This window comes from Callospermophilus lateralis, chromosome 4 (assembly GCF_048772815.1).
Source record: "Callospermophilus lateralis isolate mCalLat2 chromosome 4, mCalLat2.hap1, whole genome shotgun sequence".
Classification (NCBI taxonomy): domain Eukaryota; kingdom Metazoa; phylum Chordata; class Mammalia; order Rodentia; family Sciuridae; genus Callospermophilus; species Callospermophilus lateralis.
Window position 1 is genome coordinate 148,164,560 of NC_135308.1, and position 16,695 is coordinate 148,181,254.

The 16,695-nt window shown below is 39.3% G+C and overlaps 1 protein-coding gene across 1 annotated transcript in view; it reads right to left on the reverse strand.

Moving 5' to 3' along the window:
- Nucleotides 1-447: 447 nt before the first annotated feature.
- The window catches only part of Slc5a8 (solute carrier family 5 member 8), a 49,394-nt gene continuing 33,146 nt past the window's right edge, over nucleotides 448-16,695 (reverse strand). Inside the window, exons 10-15 of the mRNA XM_076853234.2 lie at nucleotides 16,367-16,434; nucleotides 9,468-9,554; nucleotides 6,516-6,721; nucleotides 3,959-4,062; nucleotides 880-959; nucleotides 448-573 (exon numbers count right to left, since the gene is read on the reverse strand). Of these exons, the coding sequence (XP_076709349.2) occupies nucleotides 448-573; nucleotides 880-959; nucleotides 3,959-4,062; nucleotides 6,516-6,721; nucleotides 9,468-9,554; nucleotides 16,367-16,434 (671 nt within the window). The remainder of the gene's footprint in view (nucleotides 574-879; nucleotides 960-3,958; nucleotides 4,063-6,515; nucleotides 6,722-9,467; nucleotides 9,555-16,366; nucleotides 16,435-16,695) is intronic.

The window sequence follows — 16,695 nt, forward strand, 5'->3', positions numbered from 1 at the left end:
ACTTCATTGCTCTTTACAAATAGAGTGGTAGAAGGGAGAATAGTTCTTTTTCAATATTAATTGCAACTTTGGTGAATACAAAGCTTACATGCTAGCACTAAAGGCATGGAAAATATTTTCAATAATGCCCCAAAAACATGCCTTTGGCCAACAAGTAACACAGGTACATGTGTGTATTAGCCTTCCAGCCTATATGTAGTCATAACTTTCACAACCGTATCTTCATTGAAATAAAAGTGAGAAATGCTGATGCTGAAACTCTTGACTCCAGAGTAGCATCAATGAATCAGTATGGAAAGAGAAGAAAGTTAGAACTTCTCTTTAACAAAAAAGTATTGCCCCATAACATGACAGACAAAAGAAAGACAGATAGATCTAAATCTGATCTAAATATCCTAGAAAACAGAATCGAGGCGTTATTTAAAATTATCTTGCTTTGGAGGTGTTTCACAAGCGAGTCCCATTGACCTTGCCCCTCTGATCTGTGAAGTTCAATTCAATATGGTTGAAGGCAGGATTATCAGTTCCAAGATCCTCCACTGGATGAGATTTATAGCTTATATCATGCTGCTTCTAAAAGAAAATGTGAACATGGTGATTAGGAAAAACAAGAAACTTCGTTTGTTCAATGACAAATCATTGTTACTACAGTTTCTATTTCTGCAAACCAGCTTTGTAATCTACCGAGGGAGAGATGTACAACGGATATAAACCAGCAGATGACAGAATGACACAGACACACATGTAATTGTCAGAGGATAAGATAAATACCTTCCCTGTCCATTTCTGTTAATAAAAAAAAAAGAGGCTGAGGACTAGTGTTCTATTCAGGAGATAAAGCCCAGTTTTCTAATTTAAGGTAAATGAAAGTCAACTTACTTTTTTGAAAATATCAAAATTGGATAAAAAGTCCTGTTTGGTTAGTAAGAATCTGGGGTCTAAGTTCTGTTTTCTTCCCCCTGGAGGGAAAACAAAAAAACATGGTTATATTGTTAAAATGATATTGCTAAAATGATACCTATAACTATATCCCATCATACAGGCATTTAATTTATAAATATATATATATATTCAACTCTGTGGACTCATAAAAAAATGAAGAGAAAAAGAAACTTTCAAACCATGCTAAAGATTTAGCCCACCGTTCCCCTTCAGTCTCTCACTGTGATAAATATGGGCCTCATAAGGTGAGAGAGGGGAAAGAGGGAGAGAGAAAGAAATAGATAACTAGCTCTTAAAATCAAGGCAACTGCTTCAGCTAGTGCTCAACAAGAGAGTCATCTGCTCCTATTCTGACAGAAAAACTGGCTTAAAAGTATCCTTCATGATCCACCAATAAAATATCAAACCATCTGTCTCTGCTTGAGCTAGCAGAGCTGCCTTTCCCCAATTTTATGGCTACAAATACTGATGTGTGAGAAGAAATGCAGGAACAGACTGGGGTTGTGGCTCAGTGGCCCAGCGCTTGCCTAGCATGTGTGAGGCACTGCATTCGATTCTCAGCACCAAGTATCAATAAATAAAAGTCCACTGACAACTACAAAAATATTTTTTTTAAAAAAATCAGGAAATTATGAACTGTTGAATAATTAACTGAAAATTCATATAATTACTGATGTTTGATTTAAATCCTCTTCCCCAAGGTTTTGCTTCATGAAAAATAATTCTTTATTTGGTATTTTATTTATGGCTCAAGAGGATGCGTTTAAAAACTGTCTATGGTTCTCAAATAATCTCTATCCAAATCATCTAGTAGATGTGCTTGGTATGCAGATTTCCAGACTCCAGTCTGGACTGACCAAATTAGAACCCCTGTTGCCAGGGCCACTGAATCCTGATTTCTGCCAAGTTTCCAAGATAATTTTTATGCCCTTTAAAGTGTGCGAACCACCACTTTGGTGTAAGTACTAGACTTTTAATTATGAGAATCTGTATTTTTGGAGATAAGATGAGCTTTAAATTCATCCATTCAACATTACTGAGTACCTACTATGTGATAAGATTCTACTAGCTGCTGCAGAGACAGAGTAAGACAATCACTGCCTTCAGGGTTCATGGGCTATTTACAAAAATATTTGTCCACATTTAACTGATGAACAGTATGTTTTAAAATATATTTCCTAAGGAACTTTAGAATTATATGTTCCCAGGTTTTTCCAAGGTGCTCACTGCTGGTGTTGAGTAGGAATAAGTCATTTATGAAATTAATGAAGGTAATTTTTTTATTATTGGATGTCTGCTCACCTGGATAAAGTTTAGTTTTTAAAATAAAATACATACCTGTGTACAGTTATCAATGTATTTGAGGTGGGGAGGGATTCTGTGTACAGAATCAATGTATTTAAGGTGGGGAGGGAATATTCAAAGGGAGTACTCTGATATTCCATTTCCTTTTTTAAAAGTGAGGGTAGACTAAAGTTCAAGGTCAAGTAGTATAAGAAGAGAAATTATGTTTATTCCAGGTCTGAATAACGGTAATTAGTAAGAAAAGTTTAAAATATGTCTTAATAAATATCAAAAGAGGTAAGGAATAAACCTACTGTGTTGGTGGTTTTTACTTAGAAAATGCACAATACTTTGGGAAAAGAAAGAGAATACTTTAAAAGAATCAAGGAGTAACAAGTAGTAACAAACTTTATAATTAATACAATGTCACAGAAGTTTGAAAGACAGTGCTATCCAGGTGTCAAAAAATAACAGTCGATAGTATGTTTTAAAAAGTGGCACAGCATTGACAGCTTTATAGCATAAAGCAAGCCAAGACATCAGACAGATCTGGACAGAGTATAAGATTTCAGAGTATTTGTAACACCTTGACAAAGAAGGCAGTGCAGGCTTCCCCTAATTTGGGTGCTAAGGATGTATGTGTGGGAGGGGATGTGGGGAATTAAGGAGCCCATCTCTTTCCAACTACTACCCCAGCCAGAGTCACTGGAATGTCTCACCTGGATTACTGCAATAGCCTCCTGCCTGCCTCATTCCCCACAGACTATTCTCAAAACTGGAACAAGTATACCTTTGAGAATTACTGGAAAATTAATTTTAAAAATTCCACAGTGGACCTAAAAGACACAGAGATAGAAAATTGGAGAGAAAAGACAAGAAAATAAGAGGAACTGTCCATCTCAAATATTTGACTAACAGGAGTTTCCAGAAAGAGAAAACAGAAAATGGCAAGAAATTACAAAAGAAATAAGACAAGAAAATACCCCAAACTGGAGGACATGGTTTCCAAAACCTCTTCTATTGTGCTAATTCAACGAAGGAAGTAAATAAGAATTAGAACTAGTGGGATATAAGCACCAGGGAACCCAACATAGGAGGGAAGCCAAGAGAATTCACATAATAAAGATAAAATAAATTTCCAGGATAAAAGCTCTATAGCAATTTATACTTTGTGTATTATCAGTTGGATTTTTTGAAAAAATGTAGATTTTTTAAAATTCTATGAACATTTTTAGAAGCTTTTATACTATGCTTAGGCATAAAGATTATAATTATTATTCCTTCATGTTTATACCTTTTTACAGCTTACAAAGAACTAGTATGGGACAATGAAAAGATTCTGGCATAGGGTTGCTATAAAAATAATGTACAGAATCCTTATCTTTGTAGTAGCTACTATATAGTTTTTTCAAACACCTTAGTTTTCTCTTATAGCAATCTATGAAGTAGCCTGGTTAACTATTATCCTCATTTTGCACATAAGAAAGCTAAGTTTCAAGGTAGTTATGTGACTTGCCTAGGTTCATGCAGCTACTAAGTGAAAGAACCAAGATTCAAACACAAATAGTCTTCTGATTTCAAATCTGGGCTCTCAAATTTCTCATGAGTAAAACAAAATAATTAAACTACTTGTTAGTAAGATCACAATAAGATAACATTAATAGCTATAAAACAGATATGGGAAAAACTGATACCCAGGCAACTACAAGAATACTAATGTTAAGATAATTACCTGTTGATAAACTGATGAGCATCCCCACAAATATCGTTGTCAAAGTTCCAAGAGTGCTGAAGTACAGATATGATAAAGAATACCAATTATCCATTAGTGGAGTCCTAAAAGATAGCAAAAGCATATCTGAGTATTTCATGTAGGGCTGGGGATGCAGCTCAGTTGCAGAGCACTTGCCTAGCATGCACAATGATTTTATGTAATACTAGTAGTACAACCTAGTAGGGTTATGGTTGGATATGAGGTGCCCCCTCAAAAAAACTGTGCTAATGCAGGAATGTTCAGAGGTGAAATGATTCAGTTATGAGAGCTGTAACGAATCAGTCCGTTCCAGTTTGAATGGACTGACTGGGTGGTAACTGTAAGCAGGTAGGCATGGCTGGAGGAGGTAGGTTGCTGGGGGGCGTGCCCTAGAAGGATAGTCTTCTCTGCAGCCCTTTTCTCTTCTTTTTCTCTGCTTCCTTCCTTCACCATGAGCTGAGTAGTTTTCTTTCACTGGGCCCTTACCCCCTGATGTTCTGCCTCATCTCGGGCCCAGGGCAATAGAGTCCACCATCTGTGGACTGAGACCTTCGAAACCATGAGCCCCCAATAAACTTTCCCTCCTCTATATAAAAGTGATTATTATGGTACCAGTCACATATTAAGCCTTGGCTGGTTTATTGGTTTCAGTAATCCAAATAACCATTCTGCCTTAGGCTTTTAAATTAAAGGAGATACTTACAGAATTGGGGAAAATGCCAAGAGAAATTCAGGATGTCCTCTTCTTTAGCTTCCCGTAGTCTCACTCTCTTTCTGACTCTAGTGACTTTCCCAGCCCCTCCCATTAGTGCTCTCATCCTGGTCCAGACTGCCTCCCAAGTTTTTTGCCTCTGTCCACATAGCACCTCATTTTGACAGCCAGATGTGCCCCAGACTCTGGAAATACCTTTTCTCTCTACACTTGAAGAGCTTCCCTGCCTTGAACTCCGCTGGTAGTCCCATTAGCAAGCTTTCTCATAGCTGAATTCCCTCCAAGACAAGAACGGCTTTGCTAATAATGGCTGTGTGGCAACGTTCTTTATTCCAGGAGTGGGTCCATTTTAAGAAGAAGACACTTGATCTAGACACTTAAGCAATGATTCTCTAATGCTGTTATTTTATGCAAGCTGGCACTGTGGCAACACTTTGGGGACAGTGGCCTTATTTTTGCATTCCTCAAAATTATCCACAAGATTTGTGCACTTTAAGCCTGTACTTTTACAAATTCTTGCCCTCACATTGTTGTCTCTTCAAATAAGACACAGATGTATATTATTTCATTAAGTATTCATAGGCTCAAAAATATACTACATACCCAGCGGCTTAGGAGGCTGAGGCAGGAGGATTGCGAGTTCAAAGCCAGCCTCAGCTACCGAAAGGGGCTAAGCAACTCAGTGAGACCTTGTTTCCAAGTAAAATACAAAATAGGGCTCAGGATGTGGCTCACTAGTGCCTCTTAGTTTAATTCCCGGTACCAAAAAAAAAAAAAAAAAAACAATACACACACACACACACACACACACAACTAAAAACTCCAGCAAGAAGGTCACAGCTGTAACTCATTGGTAGTGTTTTAAAGATTCACAATCTTTCTTTAGTAAGTAGATATTTTAGGCAGCATTTTTGCCAGTATGACCAAAAGACCTGATAAAAACAATTAGAAGAAGAAAGGTTTATTTGGTTTCATGGTTTCAGAGGTCTCAGTCCATAGATGGCCAACTTCATTACTCTAAGTCTGAGATAAGGCAGGATATCCTGGTGGAAGTGTGTGGCAGAGGAAAGCAGCTCAGAACATCTTATAAGGAAGCAGAGAAAGACTTCTGCCCTCACCAGGGACAAAATATATACCCCAAAGGCACACTCCAATGACCCACCTTCTCCAGCCGCATCCTACCTGCCTACAGTTACCACCCAGTTAAATCCCTATCAGAGGATTAATGTTCTGATTGGTTAAAACTCTCATAACTCAATCATTTCACCTCTAAACTTTATTGCACATGAGCTTTTGGGGGGCAACTATCTAAACCACAGCAGTAAAGGATCTATTTCAAAGATGTATAAACAATATTTTTTTTATAATTGAGTTTTTCATTGTAAAGTTTTTCAAAGAGAGAGAATTCTTTAAGCAGATAGAGCTGGTGTTTGGTAGAGTTTATCCATAATAGAATTTTTAAATTAATATTCAAGTCTGGGGCTGAGGTGGTAGCTCAGTGGTAGAGTGCTTGCCTCATATGTATGAGGCACTGGGTTTGACCTTCAGCACCAAATTAAAAAAAATAAACAAAATAAAGTTATTAAAAATATATTCAAGTCTCCTTTAGATCTTTCGATAAGACAGAAATTGTTGTACAAATTAAGAAAATACCGATTTTTCTTTTGCGATTGCTGAATAAGATGTTACATTACAGCCAGAAAGCGACATGGGCTATACCCATTTCAGAATCAGAAAAAACACAGTGTTACAGTCTAGACAAAAAGCAACTGGAGTTCTCTATTTGTCATATAAATTTTAAAGACAGATTTTAGAACTTAGTACCTTTCAGTGTTGTGTACTTGAAAAGCACTAGTAGAAAATGGCATTGCAGTGGCTGTCACCAAATCTGTCCTATTGTACGTGCTGTTGCAGCCATAGGTTTCCAGAGGTAATGGCAGAGTTCTCTCAGGAAGGGGAGGATAAAGTTGAGCTCCAATTCCAACCCATAAGGAAATGGCAAATCCAGCCAAAAGGCCCAAAAGTGCTCCCTAGAGAAAGAAAATGCTTTTGAAAGAAAAATACAGAGTGCTTTGAAATGGGAATTAACATTAAGAAGTTACGTTCAACATGATCCAAAGCCCAATTCACCAGCTCCCTTTCTAAAACTCAACTTCCTCACAGGATTGCTGCCTTTTGTCATGGGTACCATTGGCCCCTGGTCCCTCAGTCCAGACCCTTGTAGACTCTGTAACCCCATTCCCTTTTCCATATCACTTTTAACCAATCATGAATTCCTACCCATTTTTCTTTTCAAATGTCACATACTTTCATTTTTTCCACTATTCCCATGGCTAGTACTCTTCTCTGGCCTTCTCTTTTTCTCATATTCAAAAAATGAAAATAGTCACATAATTGACTGCAAGGTAATTGTCACCTGCATTTCATTTAATCTGAGCAAATGGCACTCTACATGTGCAAAAAAGCATATCAGGTTTATCCTTACATTTAACAACATGCATGAGTGTAACTGAGCTGTAGGACAACTAGGGAGAAACTAGCAAACAGTTTTTACAAATAATTGTGATAGTACCTTCAACAAAACCAAGACTTTCTAAAGGTAAATGGAGACAGAGAGGGGAGAATTTGGTCAGCTCTTCCCTCTGAAGTTATAAGACTCAGGTACCCCCTTTTCACCGGAAATCCAGTGGTTCTGTTAGCTCTTGAATGATTTAAGCCCTGGTTCCAAATGACAGGGACAAAATTAAACCCTGAGCTGGAAAGACCTTCCCTCTGTAGTAAAATTTAGGAATCATGATCAGTGAGGGTGGCCTGAGCCTTAGGCGCTTCATGGAGAGGAAAGGCAGGAGCATCTGAAGTTAGGGGGAAAACAAAAGTGAAATCACAGTGTAGGAGATAGAATGGTGTGTGGATAGGAGAGTGGGAGGGTTGTTGATCAGATCAGGAGATTCATGTTGAGGGCAAGGATTTTCATAAGGTCTTTCTTTAATAAGATGAGATTAGCATAGTTAGTGGCCATCTGTGGACAGGCCAGACTTAGCTTACTCTTAGTGGGATACATGGCTTGATGTTATATTTTGGGTATGAGGTGTCCCCCAAAAGCACCTGTATTAATGCAGGAATATTCAGAGGTGAGATAATTAGATTATGAGAAATATAACCTAATTAGTCCACTCCAGTTTGAATGAATTAAATGAGTGATTAGGCAGGTAGGCCTTGCCTAGGGGAAGTAGGTGTGCTCCAGAAAAGTTTAAATGCCCTACAATCCCTTCCTGTTCTGCTTCCTGGCCGCCATGAACAGAGTGGCTCTTCTGCCACACATTTCTCCCTTGGAACTTTGCCTCACCTTGGGCCCAGAGGAATGGAATCAGCCATCCGTGGACTGAACCCCTGAAACTGTGAGCCAAAATAGACCTTTCATCCTCTAAGTTATTTTTGTCAGACACTTTGTTCACAGCAATGAATAGCTAACACCCTTGATCAAGGATCCACAAAATTATAAAACTCATGAGGGAGAAATACCCAGAGCTCTACTCCCGAGACAGTGTTCAGCCCATTAATATTCACTGAATGAGCGAGGGGGCTGGAAGAGAGAGAGAGAGAGAGAGGAATAAAGCCTCTCCAAAAAAGGAAGGCGGATAACCTATGGTAAGAAGAGATACTTCTGTAGGAAGAAAAATAGTATGTTATTCTCCCCACCTCCTCCTCAAAAAAGGCAAATAGGACCTAGTCATCTACAGCTCTTTTGGAGGACATTTGTCAAGAACAAATGTCAAGAACCAAAAGCTGATCTTTCTTTTTTTCTCAGACACTCAACAAACCATTATGCATTTCATAATGCAAAGACTTATAAAGCTTCAACTTTCTGAGACAAAATACACTTTAAGTGTGTGAATTTCTACCAAACTAGCTTTTTCATGACACTTCATTGAGAATTTTATTAAAATTAATAATAGCCCTTAATAATATCTGCCAATTGCCCATGCCTTATAAGGAAAATATAATTCTGTATGTTGAGTCATAGTCCAATAATCACTCTATAAATATCTGCAATAACTACACATACATTATTATTTTTTCTTGAACTTCATCATATAGCAGAACTGAACCAATGAACTTTCTCCTCTCAGAGAAGTAGCTTTAAAAGAAATAATGTGTATTTTATTTATTCCAAATAAAATTTAGATTTTCTAAGCCCAGATATGACTATGTAGGAGAACAGAGATATTACCTCTTTCTGGATAATATTCCTAATTATAATCACCTCTTATGAGCTAGATACCAAGTTTTGATGGTAGTTTTAAATATCAGGTGTACAATCTTCATGGTAAAAGTGGTGAAAATCTTATTACTTCTCTTTCCTGTATTATGGCTACTCATAGGTATCCTCAGTTTTATTGTCCTTAAAACTCTCATGTCTAAGCCTACTGATTTCCTTCCTTAAATCCTGGTCATTAATTCTTAAGAAGGGCAAGAAAATAAATGCATGAAAACTCTTTCTTCTTTAGCTACATCATGGATACTTAAATTTTCACTGTATGATTCTTGAAGTTTCCATTCAGCTTTATACACACAAGGTCCCAATGCATAGCCCTTCATTGTACCCTCCTTCAAAGCATCAAAGTCAAGTGAGCAATTTCAGTCACCAAGACAAGTAACAAATGACAGATCTCAAAGCAACCATATATTTACAACAGGGGTCAGGTAGAATGGGATGTAAAACTACTTCTTTAGTTGGAAGAGTAAACTTTTCACATATTAATTTTTTATACTTACAATTGAGTTGGCAAAGGGAACCAAAATGCCCAAAGAAAACAAGCCCAACAGTGGTCCACCAACCATGCCGAATATGCTGAGTGCTGCCTACAAAAATAATATAAAGTTAGCAATTAGCAGTTTCAAATCCAAACAAAAATGTTGCAAAGGAATTTCATTATGATGAGGATTTGAAGTATTCGATCCCTCCTGAAAATCAGAATCGGATTCACGGCAGCCTTATCATTGGCAAAAGGTCACTGGGACTTGGAAACTTCTGCTTCTCAATTCAGTTGTCCACCTCTTCCTTCAGACATCCTCCAAAAAGGCAACAAAAAGCAAGAAGACAGAGTCACGAGAGAGTGGGAGCCCTCCAACGGATGCCCAAGTCACAGATTATCCTGTCGTAACTGGCTTCATCAGAACACGATGTTCTGATGGCGGGCAGCGCTCGCTTTGCTCTGATAGTCTCAAAACACTCCTCAAAGCAACACTGTGGATAAGCACTGCTGTTGAGCAGTGACGGGGAGGAAACTCATGTGCCATTCCTCATCTGGTTCCCTAGGGATGGGACTAGAATGAAAAATATGACTAAAACAAAGATGAACCAAATGAGGCAGAAATATATTTAAAATCTAGTTGGATAACTGTAACATTTCCTTTGATGTAGAGATGCTAAAACCACGAGAGTGAAAAAGCTTGACAATGTGAAGCATGACGACATGCAAATAACTGAAGCTTCCAAGACATGCATGTCCTCAATAGTGTTTCTGAGTAGGGGGGAGGGGAAGATAAGGAAAGGTTGGTCAGTAAGCACCAAATTAGAGTTTTATAGGAAAAATAACTTCTAGCATCCTGTGGCACAGAAAAAGAATGACTATCGATAATGATATGACAATGAACTGTATATTTCCAAAAAGCTTAGAAGAAATGGTAAATACTTGAAAGGATAAATATACTTACCCTCATTTGAACATTACATAATGTGTACATGTATTGAAACCCCATAAGTATATACAACTTTACATATTAATTAGAAATAAAGAATAAACAAGACCATAAAAGGAAGAACTGAGGACATTTTGGTTTGTCTATAGGAAAGGAGAATAAAAAAAAAAAAGACTAAATCAAAGAGAGAAAATACCAAGTCAAAGAAATGCTAAAAATGTATGGACTGTAGTCTTTGATTAAAGCAAATTTTAAAGACTGTCTTGTGAGGTAGAGAAAGAAGGGTGGGAACTAATGAGAGAGAAGTGGTGTTTGCGGGGATATGGACTCAAGGAAGCAATCAGGAGTGGGTTCACAGCAGAATCCATTAGGCTGTGAGACAGACTCCACTGAAGATGCAAAAGATAATCACACAACCCACGAAGCCAGTTATGACAGTATAAAGGCTGATATTTAAATAAGAATGTGATAGAGGAATAAGATGGTGGTTTGCAATGAATTCAGGAAGAACTGGCTTGGGGTTATAATGGTTCTGCCACAACATCTCACTGCATACAATCAGGACAGAGCCAAAAGTACTGGAAAAAATGGGCAACGCAATAAGAGCTAACAGCAGTAATGCTGGAGAAAAGCACACTCAGAATCAGTTTATTTCATTATGGTTAGGTGTGCTTATAGGCCTGGAACTTCTGTACCAATTCATTTTCTCATATAATAAGGGACAAAATCAAACTATTTTGACAACTTGTATGCTCAAAGCAGCAACCAATCAGAACAGACCCAAGCCTGAGGATTGAAGCAAGATTCTGGAGGGCTCCAATTTGCTCAGCATTAACCTTTGTTTCTAGATCATAAAGAGGTGCAAAAGTCCCAGAGGAGGAGCCCACAGAGTCAAAAAGTACCCAAGGTGATCAGAAAAGTGGGTATTTATGTGCCAATAGCTAAATAGGTACATTCAAGCTGAATTTGCTAACTGCCTACTTTTTCCTGGGCACTGCAGTAGGCACCAGATGTCCCATACAATGGTGAATAACAATGATATAATCCTCCCTCTCATGAAATTACAGACCACTTAGTAAAACAAACGTCAAACACATACCTGCAATAAAGCATGATAATGGAGATGATAAAGGAATTGCTAGCACTCTGGTCACATTTAGCATAAGCAAACTTAAACTTAGCTGGGTAACAGAAAAGGTCTGTTTGAATAAATAACGTTTAAGTTGAAGGATAAATAAAACTTAAGCAGTTGAGATAGAAAGGAAGGTTACTCTAGGCAGAGCAGGGGGCCAGTGCTGGGGCACATGTGCTAAAGATGTCAAAATGCACACCAAGTTCACACACACACACACACAAAAAAAAAAAAAAAAAACATTTCAAAGATCAGCTATCTTCTCCATCCCAACAACGCCCCAGAAGCAGGAGGGAACTTTACAACCCAAAATAATTCTCCATAAGAATAAAGTTAACAAGGTTGGACACAGTGGTGCATGCCTATAATCCTAGTAGCTCCAGAAGCTGAGGCAGGAGGATTTTGAGTTCAAAGCCAGCCTCATCAAAAGCAAGGTGCTAAGCAACTCAGTGAGGCTCTGTCTCTAAATAAAATATAAAATAGGGCTGAGGATGTGGCTCAGTGGTTGAGTGTCCCTGAGTTTAATCCCTGGTACCCCCTCCCTGCAAAAAATAAAGGTAACAAATGCTGCAGGAGGGGAGGGACCCTTAGGTTAAAACAAAACAACAACAACAACGAATATAGGTCTTTTCACTTCCAAGAAGATAGAGTAGACATATTCTTTTCTATTCGACTTGCTAATAAAGCTAAAAATCCTGGACATTACACATAAACTGAACATAAGAAGAAGAACATGAAAGGAATCTGAAAGGTGAGGGAAGGAGACAGGCTACCTCAGGGCCTGACAAGCAACCTGGTGAATTCTCTGGGTTTTCTTTTTGCTTTATATACCCAGTCTTAGGGCTAAGGAAATCAGCCAACCCAGAAAGAGCTCTAGGTACAGGAAAAACAAAACCCAAAAAAAAAAAAAACCAACTCCAACAAAATCCTGCCCTCTGTAAACATAAGACAAGAAAAGGAATAGCCTAGAAAGAGAAAACTTAGACACCAAGGGCTGCTTTCCATCCAACACCACAGAATAAACTGTCACCCACTCACAACCATACCAGTAAAATCCAAGTAGATTGCCTATAACAGGGTGCTCCTATGTTAAAGAATATCACAGAAAGCCTAGTGGAGAATCAGGACTTTCACCAGTGTCAGCAGGAAAAAAGCTAACTCCGTCATGGTTTCAGTGGACACTACCCTACCCTATCATGTTTTGGGGTGTTGGATGGTCCTAGTTCACCAGCTTCCCTGAGGTTGACTGCATTATACATTAAAGATGAGGTTCGGGAGGCTGAGACAGGAGGATTGCAAGTTCAAAGCCAGCCTCAGCAATGCGAGGTGCTAAGCAACTCAGTGAGACCCTGTCTCTAAATAAAATACAAAATAGGGCTGGTGGTATTGCTCAGTGGTGAAGTGCCCCTGAGCTCAATCCCTGGTACCCCTCCTCCCACCAAAAAAAAAGAAAAAAAAAAAAGATGAGTCTTAGAAACCACCTCAAGCCTTCATTCCAGCTGCATTCTTACAAGTTAGGTAATGGGAGCAGGTTGGTATTATGGGACAGAAATATTTAGGGGGTCAGATGATTAAATGACCTAAAGGTTCTCTATCCTGAGACCATTTTCAGAATCTGGGGGATTCTTCTCTCTTTCTTATACAAAATGCATTCAGTATAGTTACTAGGTATTTCACAGAGGAAGTTGAAGCTATTCTTGCAACAGTAACCTTTGTTCTAGGGTTTATAAAAGTTGTATTTGCTGAGGGGATTTTGTTTCTTGGAAATCCCCAGGCCAGGTTGCATCATAGTGCTAAGTGACACATAGTATTAATCCTGCAAGACACTTGAGTGGGCTTATGGTTGTTATTAAGCCACGATAAGTCTCATAGTGTACTACATTCCACCTCCTGACCCTGAAGAGGTCTATAACTTAGAAAGTACCTGAACTTGAAAGTACACTCCATGGCCATTCAAATCTCAAACATATCTGCTGTTAGCACACTGAGGAGGAGTCAGTGGCATCCTCAGAATAATCTGGTAGGAACCAAACTGCATGATCAGCAGAGGGCATAGAGTAGGTCCAGTGTCCAGCTGAACAATTAAGATAAGGAGAGGGGAGTTCAGCTGTAGACCTAGGGCAGACTCTCCAATGGTGAGGGAAGTTTGTGGTTCAAAAGTAGTTTCAGGGTGTTCATGAGTGGCAGAAGGTCAGTGAAGTCACATCCAGCAAGCTGAAAGGTTGGCCCCTGGTAGGTGACCAAAATGACCCATGGCGGAGGATGACGATAACTTCAATTCCAAGTGATCAATGAACAGTCTGGGAAGGCACAATTAGATGTGAAACATCAGACTGCCTGGAACTGGAAAAGGCAGTGGGCACACTGGGGCTTGGAAAAATGGCCACATGAGGATGTAGAAGGAGTTGAACAGACCTAGTAGTAGCAGGCTTGGAACTGCTTCATTACAAAGCAATGGCATGTGGAAATGAGTCAGGAGGATTAAGAGGACTTGAAACCAAGCAATAGGCTCTGGAGATACTGTGTGTGCTAGGGGGTGATATCAAAGATGCTTGATCTTGGGTAAGGTCCAACCAAGCCAAAGTTTGAGCCTTGTCCATCTCAAATGGCTGCCAGTCTCAACAGCTGTCTATTAGGAGTTGGAGGCTATGCAAACAGTGGTGGAGGAGGCTCAAGAGACTACTGGGCAAATACACCAGTAAAGGCCTTACCAGGTGGCAATGTAGTCAGGGTTGATGGGTTGGTCTGTGCAACCCTCCCAGGTATAAGGCAGCAATGTTATCTGTGAAGTCATCTTCTAGTAGATGGGAAAATTGGTGCTCAGGTGTGTGGGTCGGTGGGTGGATGGGCCCTGTCTGCTTAAGTATAATCAGGAAGAATTCATGAGGTCTGTTGGAGATGAGCCAATCTGTCCTTATTTCCCATGGCTGGATGGGTCTCATTCCATGGGCAATGGGCCTGGGGAGGCTGGAGAGTGGACCCTGGTGTTATAACTCCAGCTTCAAGACATCCTTCCGGCATAAATACCATCCTCCTCTTTGGAGACTATCTGCCCTTACTAGGGCCAGAGTGGTCTTAGTAACAACAGTGGCAGGTTTTGCCTGGTGGCACTTCCACAGCAAAGGCATGCACAGGCGGCAGCAACAGACCAGAAAGCAGAATAAAAATCACTCACTGTGAACGTTCCACAGGGTTTCACAGATGTCTTGATCAGAGACAGTACCTAGCTACTCTCTCTCGATTCTCCCATAGAAATGAGTGTTAGTACTCACCTGCTCACTTAGTTATTCCATCCTAATTGCCAGGGGGTAGTCCTAGTTAACCCACTTCTTCTATTCAATTTGCCTTAAAGATGGGTCTTAGGTACTCTCTTACAGTGCTATTTTTTTTTTCTTTTGAGGACTTTATTACTAATAATGAAATTCACCATAATACACATTTCCTATTTACACAGTCTAATTCTTTTTCATGTATAAATACTAAATTTGAAGTTTGGGCCCTTTTTTTAACCCTGTTAGGTAGATAAAATGAAATATGTCACTTACACTATTTTTCAATTGAGATTCTATTGAATAAGAATGTTAAGAATGCACAACTTGATCCCCATGATCTCTTGTTTGTGACTTAAATAGTAAAAAGACAAGGTATAGGTGATGAAGGGTTTTACAGTGCTCTTACAAGATAGCAGGGAAAAAAAAAAAAAAAAGATAGCAAAAGCCAGCCAGCGGCATGGGCCAAATACACTCAGGGGTCAGACCAATTAGGAGAGTGTCCATCCAGAGACCCTTCTCCCCCTTCTTATATCTGTCTTCAGTCTGGATCATTTACTGGGTGTTTCTTTTGCGAAGGGAGTCTAAGCTATTCTTGCAAGGGTAAATTTTTTTTCTAAGGTTTAGGAGAGTTGCATCTGTGCTGAGGTAGCCTTGCCTGCTGGAAGTCCCTGAGCCAGGACTGGAAACTCCCAGGAACAGGTTGTCTTACACTGTTAAGTGACACATAGTATCCACCCTGCAAGACACTTAAGTGCCTATGGCCTACCTTTAATCTTAATGCCACCACATGCGTATGCTTTATGGAGCATACACACCAGCATATCAACGAGCTCCTCCCTGAAGAGCTAACAGGCCAAGTGGGGAACCTGGACTTCTACCTCCAAGTGGCAATGATGCAGTACTCTCCCTCGTGCTACTGAAGTGATATCAGAGAAAGACAGCTGAGACAGATGTTGCAAGATCCAAAGTCACATCACATAGTACAAAAATTTCCAGGTTTCTATCAACATTCACTTTTAAGACCAAGAACAAGGAAGACCTCAAGAGGATTACAGACAATACGATTTAATTTATACAACATTCTTGACCTAACAAAATTATAGCACTGGAGAACAGAATGGCGATTACTAAAGGTCAAGGAGGGAGTGAGACCCCAGAGAAGTAGGTGTGGCTGTGAAGGTGACCCCTGTTGGAGGGTCCTTGTGGTGATGGAATTGTTCTGTATCTTCACTGCACCATTGTCACCATCCTGGCTGTGATGTGGTCCAATCAAGAAGTTCTCATTGCAAGATGTTTGTGCAAGATATGACCATTGAGGGAAACCCAGTGAAAGATATACGCAATCTCTCTGAATTATTTATTATAATTATATGTGGATCTGCAGTTATCTCAAAATAAAAAGTTCAATTGCAATTTTTTTTATAAAATAATTTAGTCATCTCTATCCCTTGATACATCCATGTGTAGATATATATTTGGAGAAAAGTCTGGAAGGATGATCATATGAACATTAAAAAAAAATAGGAATTTAGTGATTAAGACTTTAACCTTTGGGGGTCAGCTCTTACCTGTAACAAAGTTCCCATGAGTGACGCCAGAGCAGCCATTCCAATACACAGAGCTCCATACAGCACACCTAGATGCATGATTTAAGAGGCAGGGGTAAAATTTCGACCCAGATAACTTGAATTGTCAATAGAATAGGCTACTGCATTTCTGAATCAAAGTGAATAATATGACTAAGGAAAGATGGGCCACACGCCTTGGAGCCAGCAAAACAAGGAAAGAGGTATTTTCCTACAAGATCAGCAGGGTACAAACAGGACAAATAAAGCCCTTCTATTGTGTCTCAGGATTAGTTATATCAGTAGATTACATAAGGAAAGAATCCCTAGAA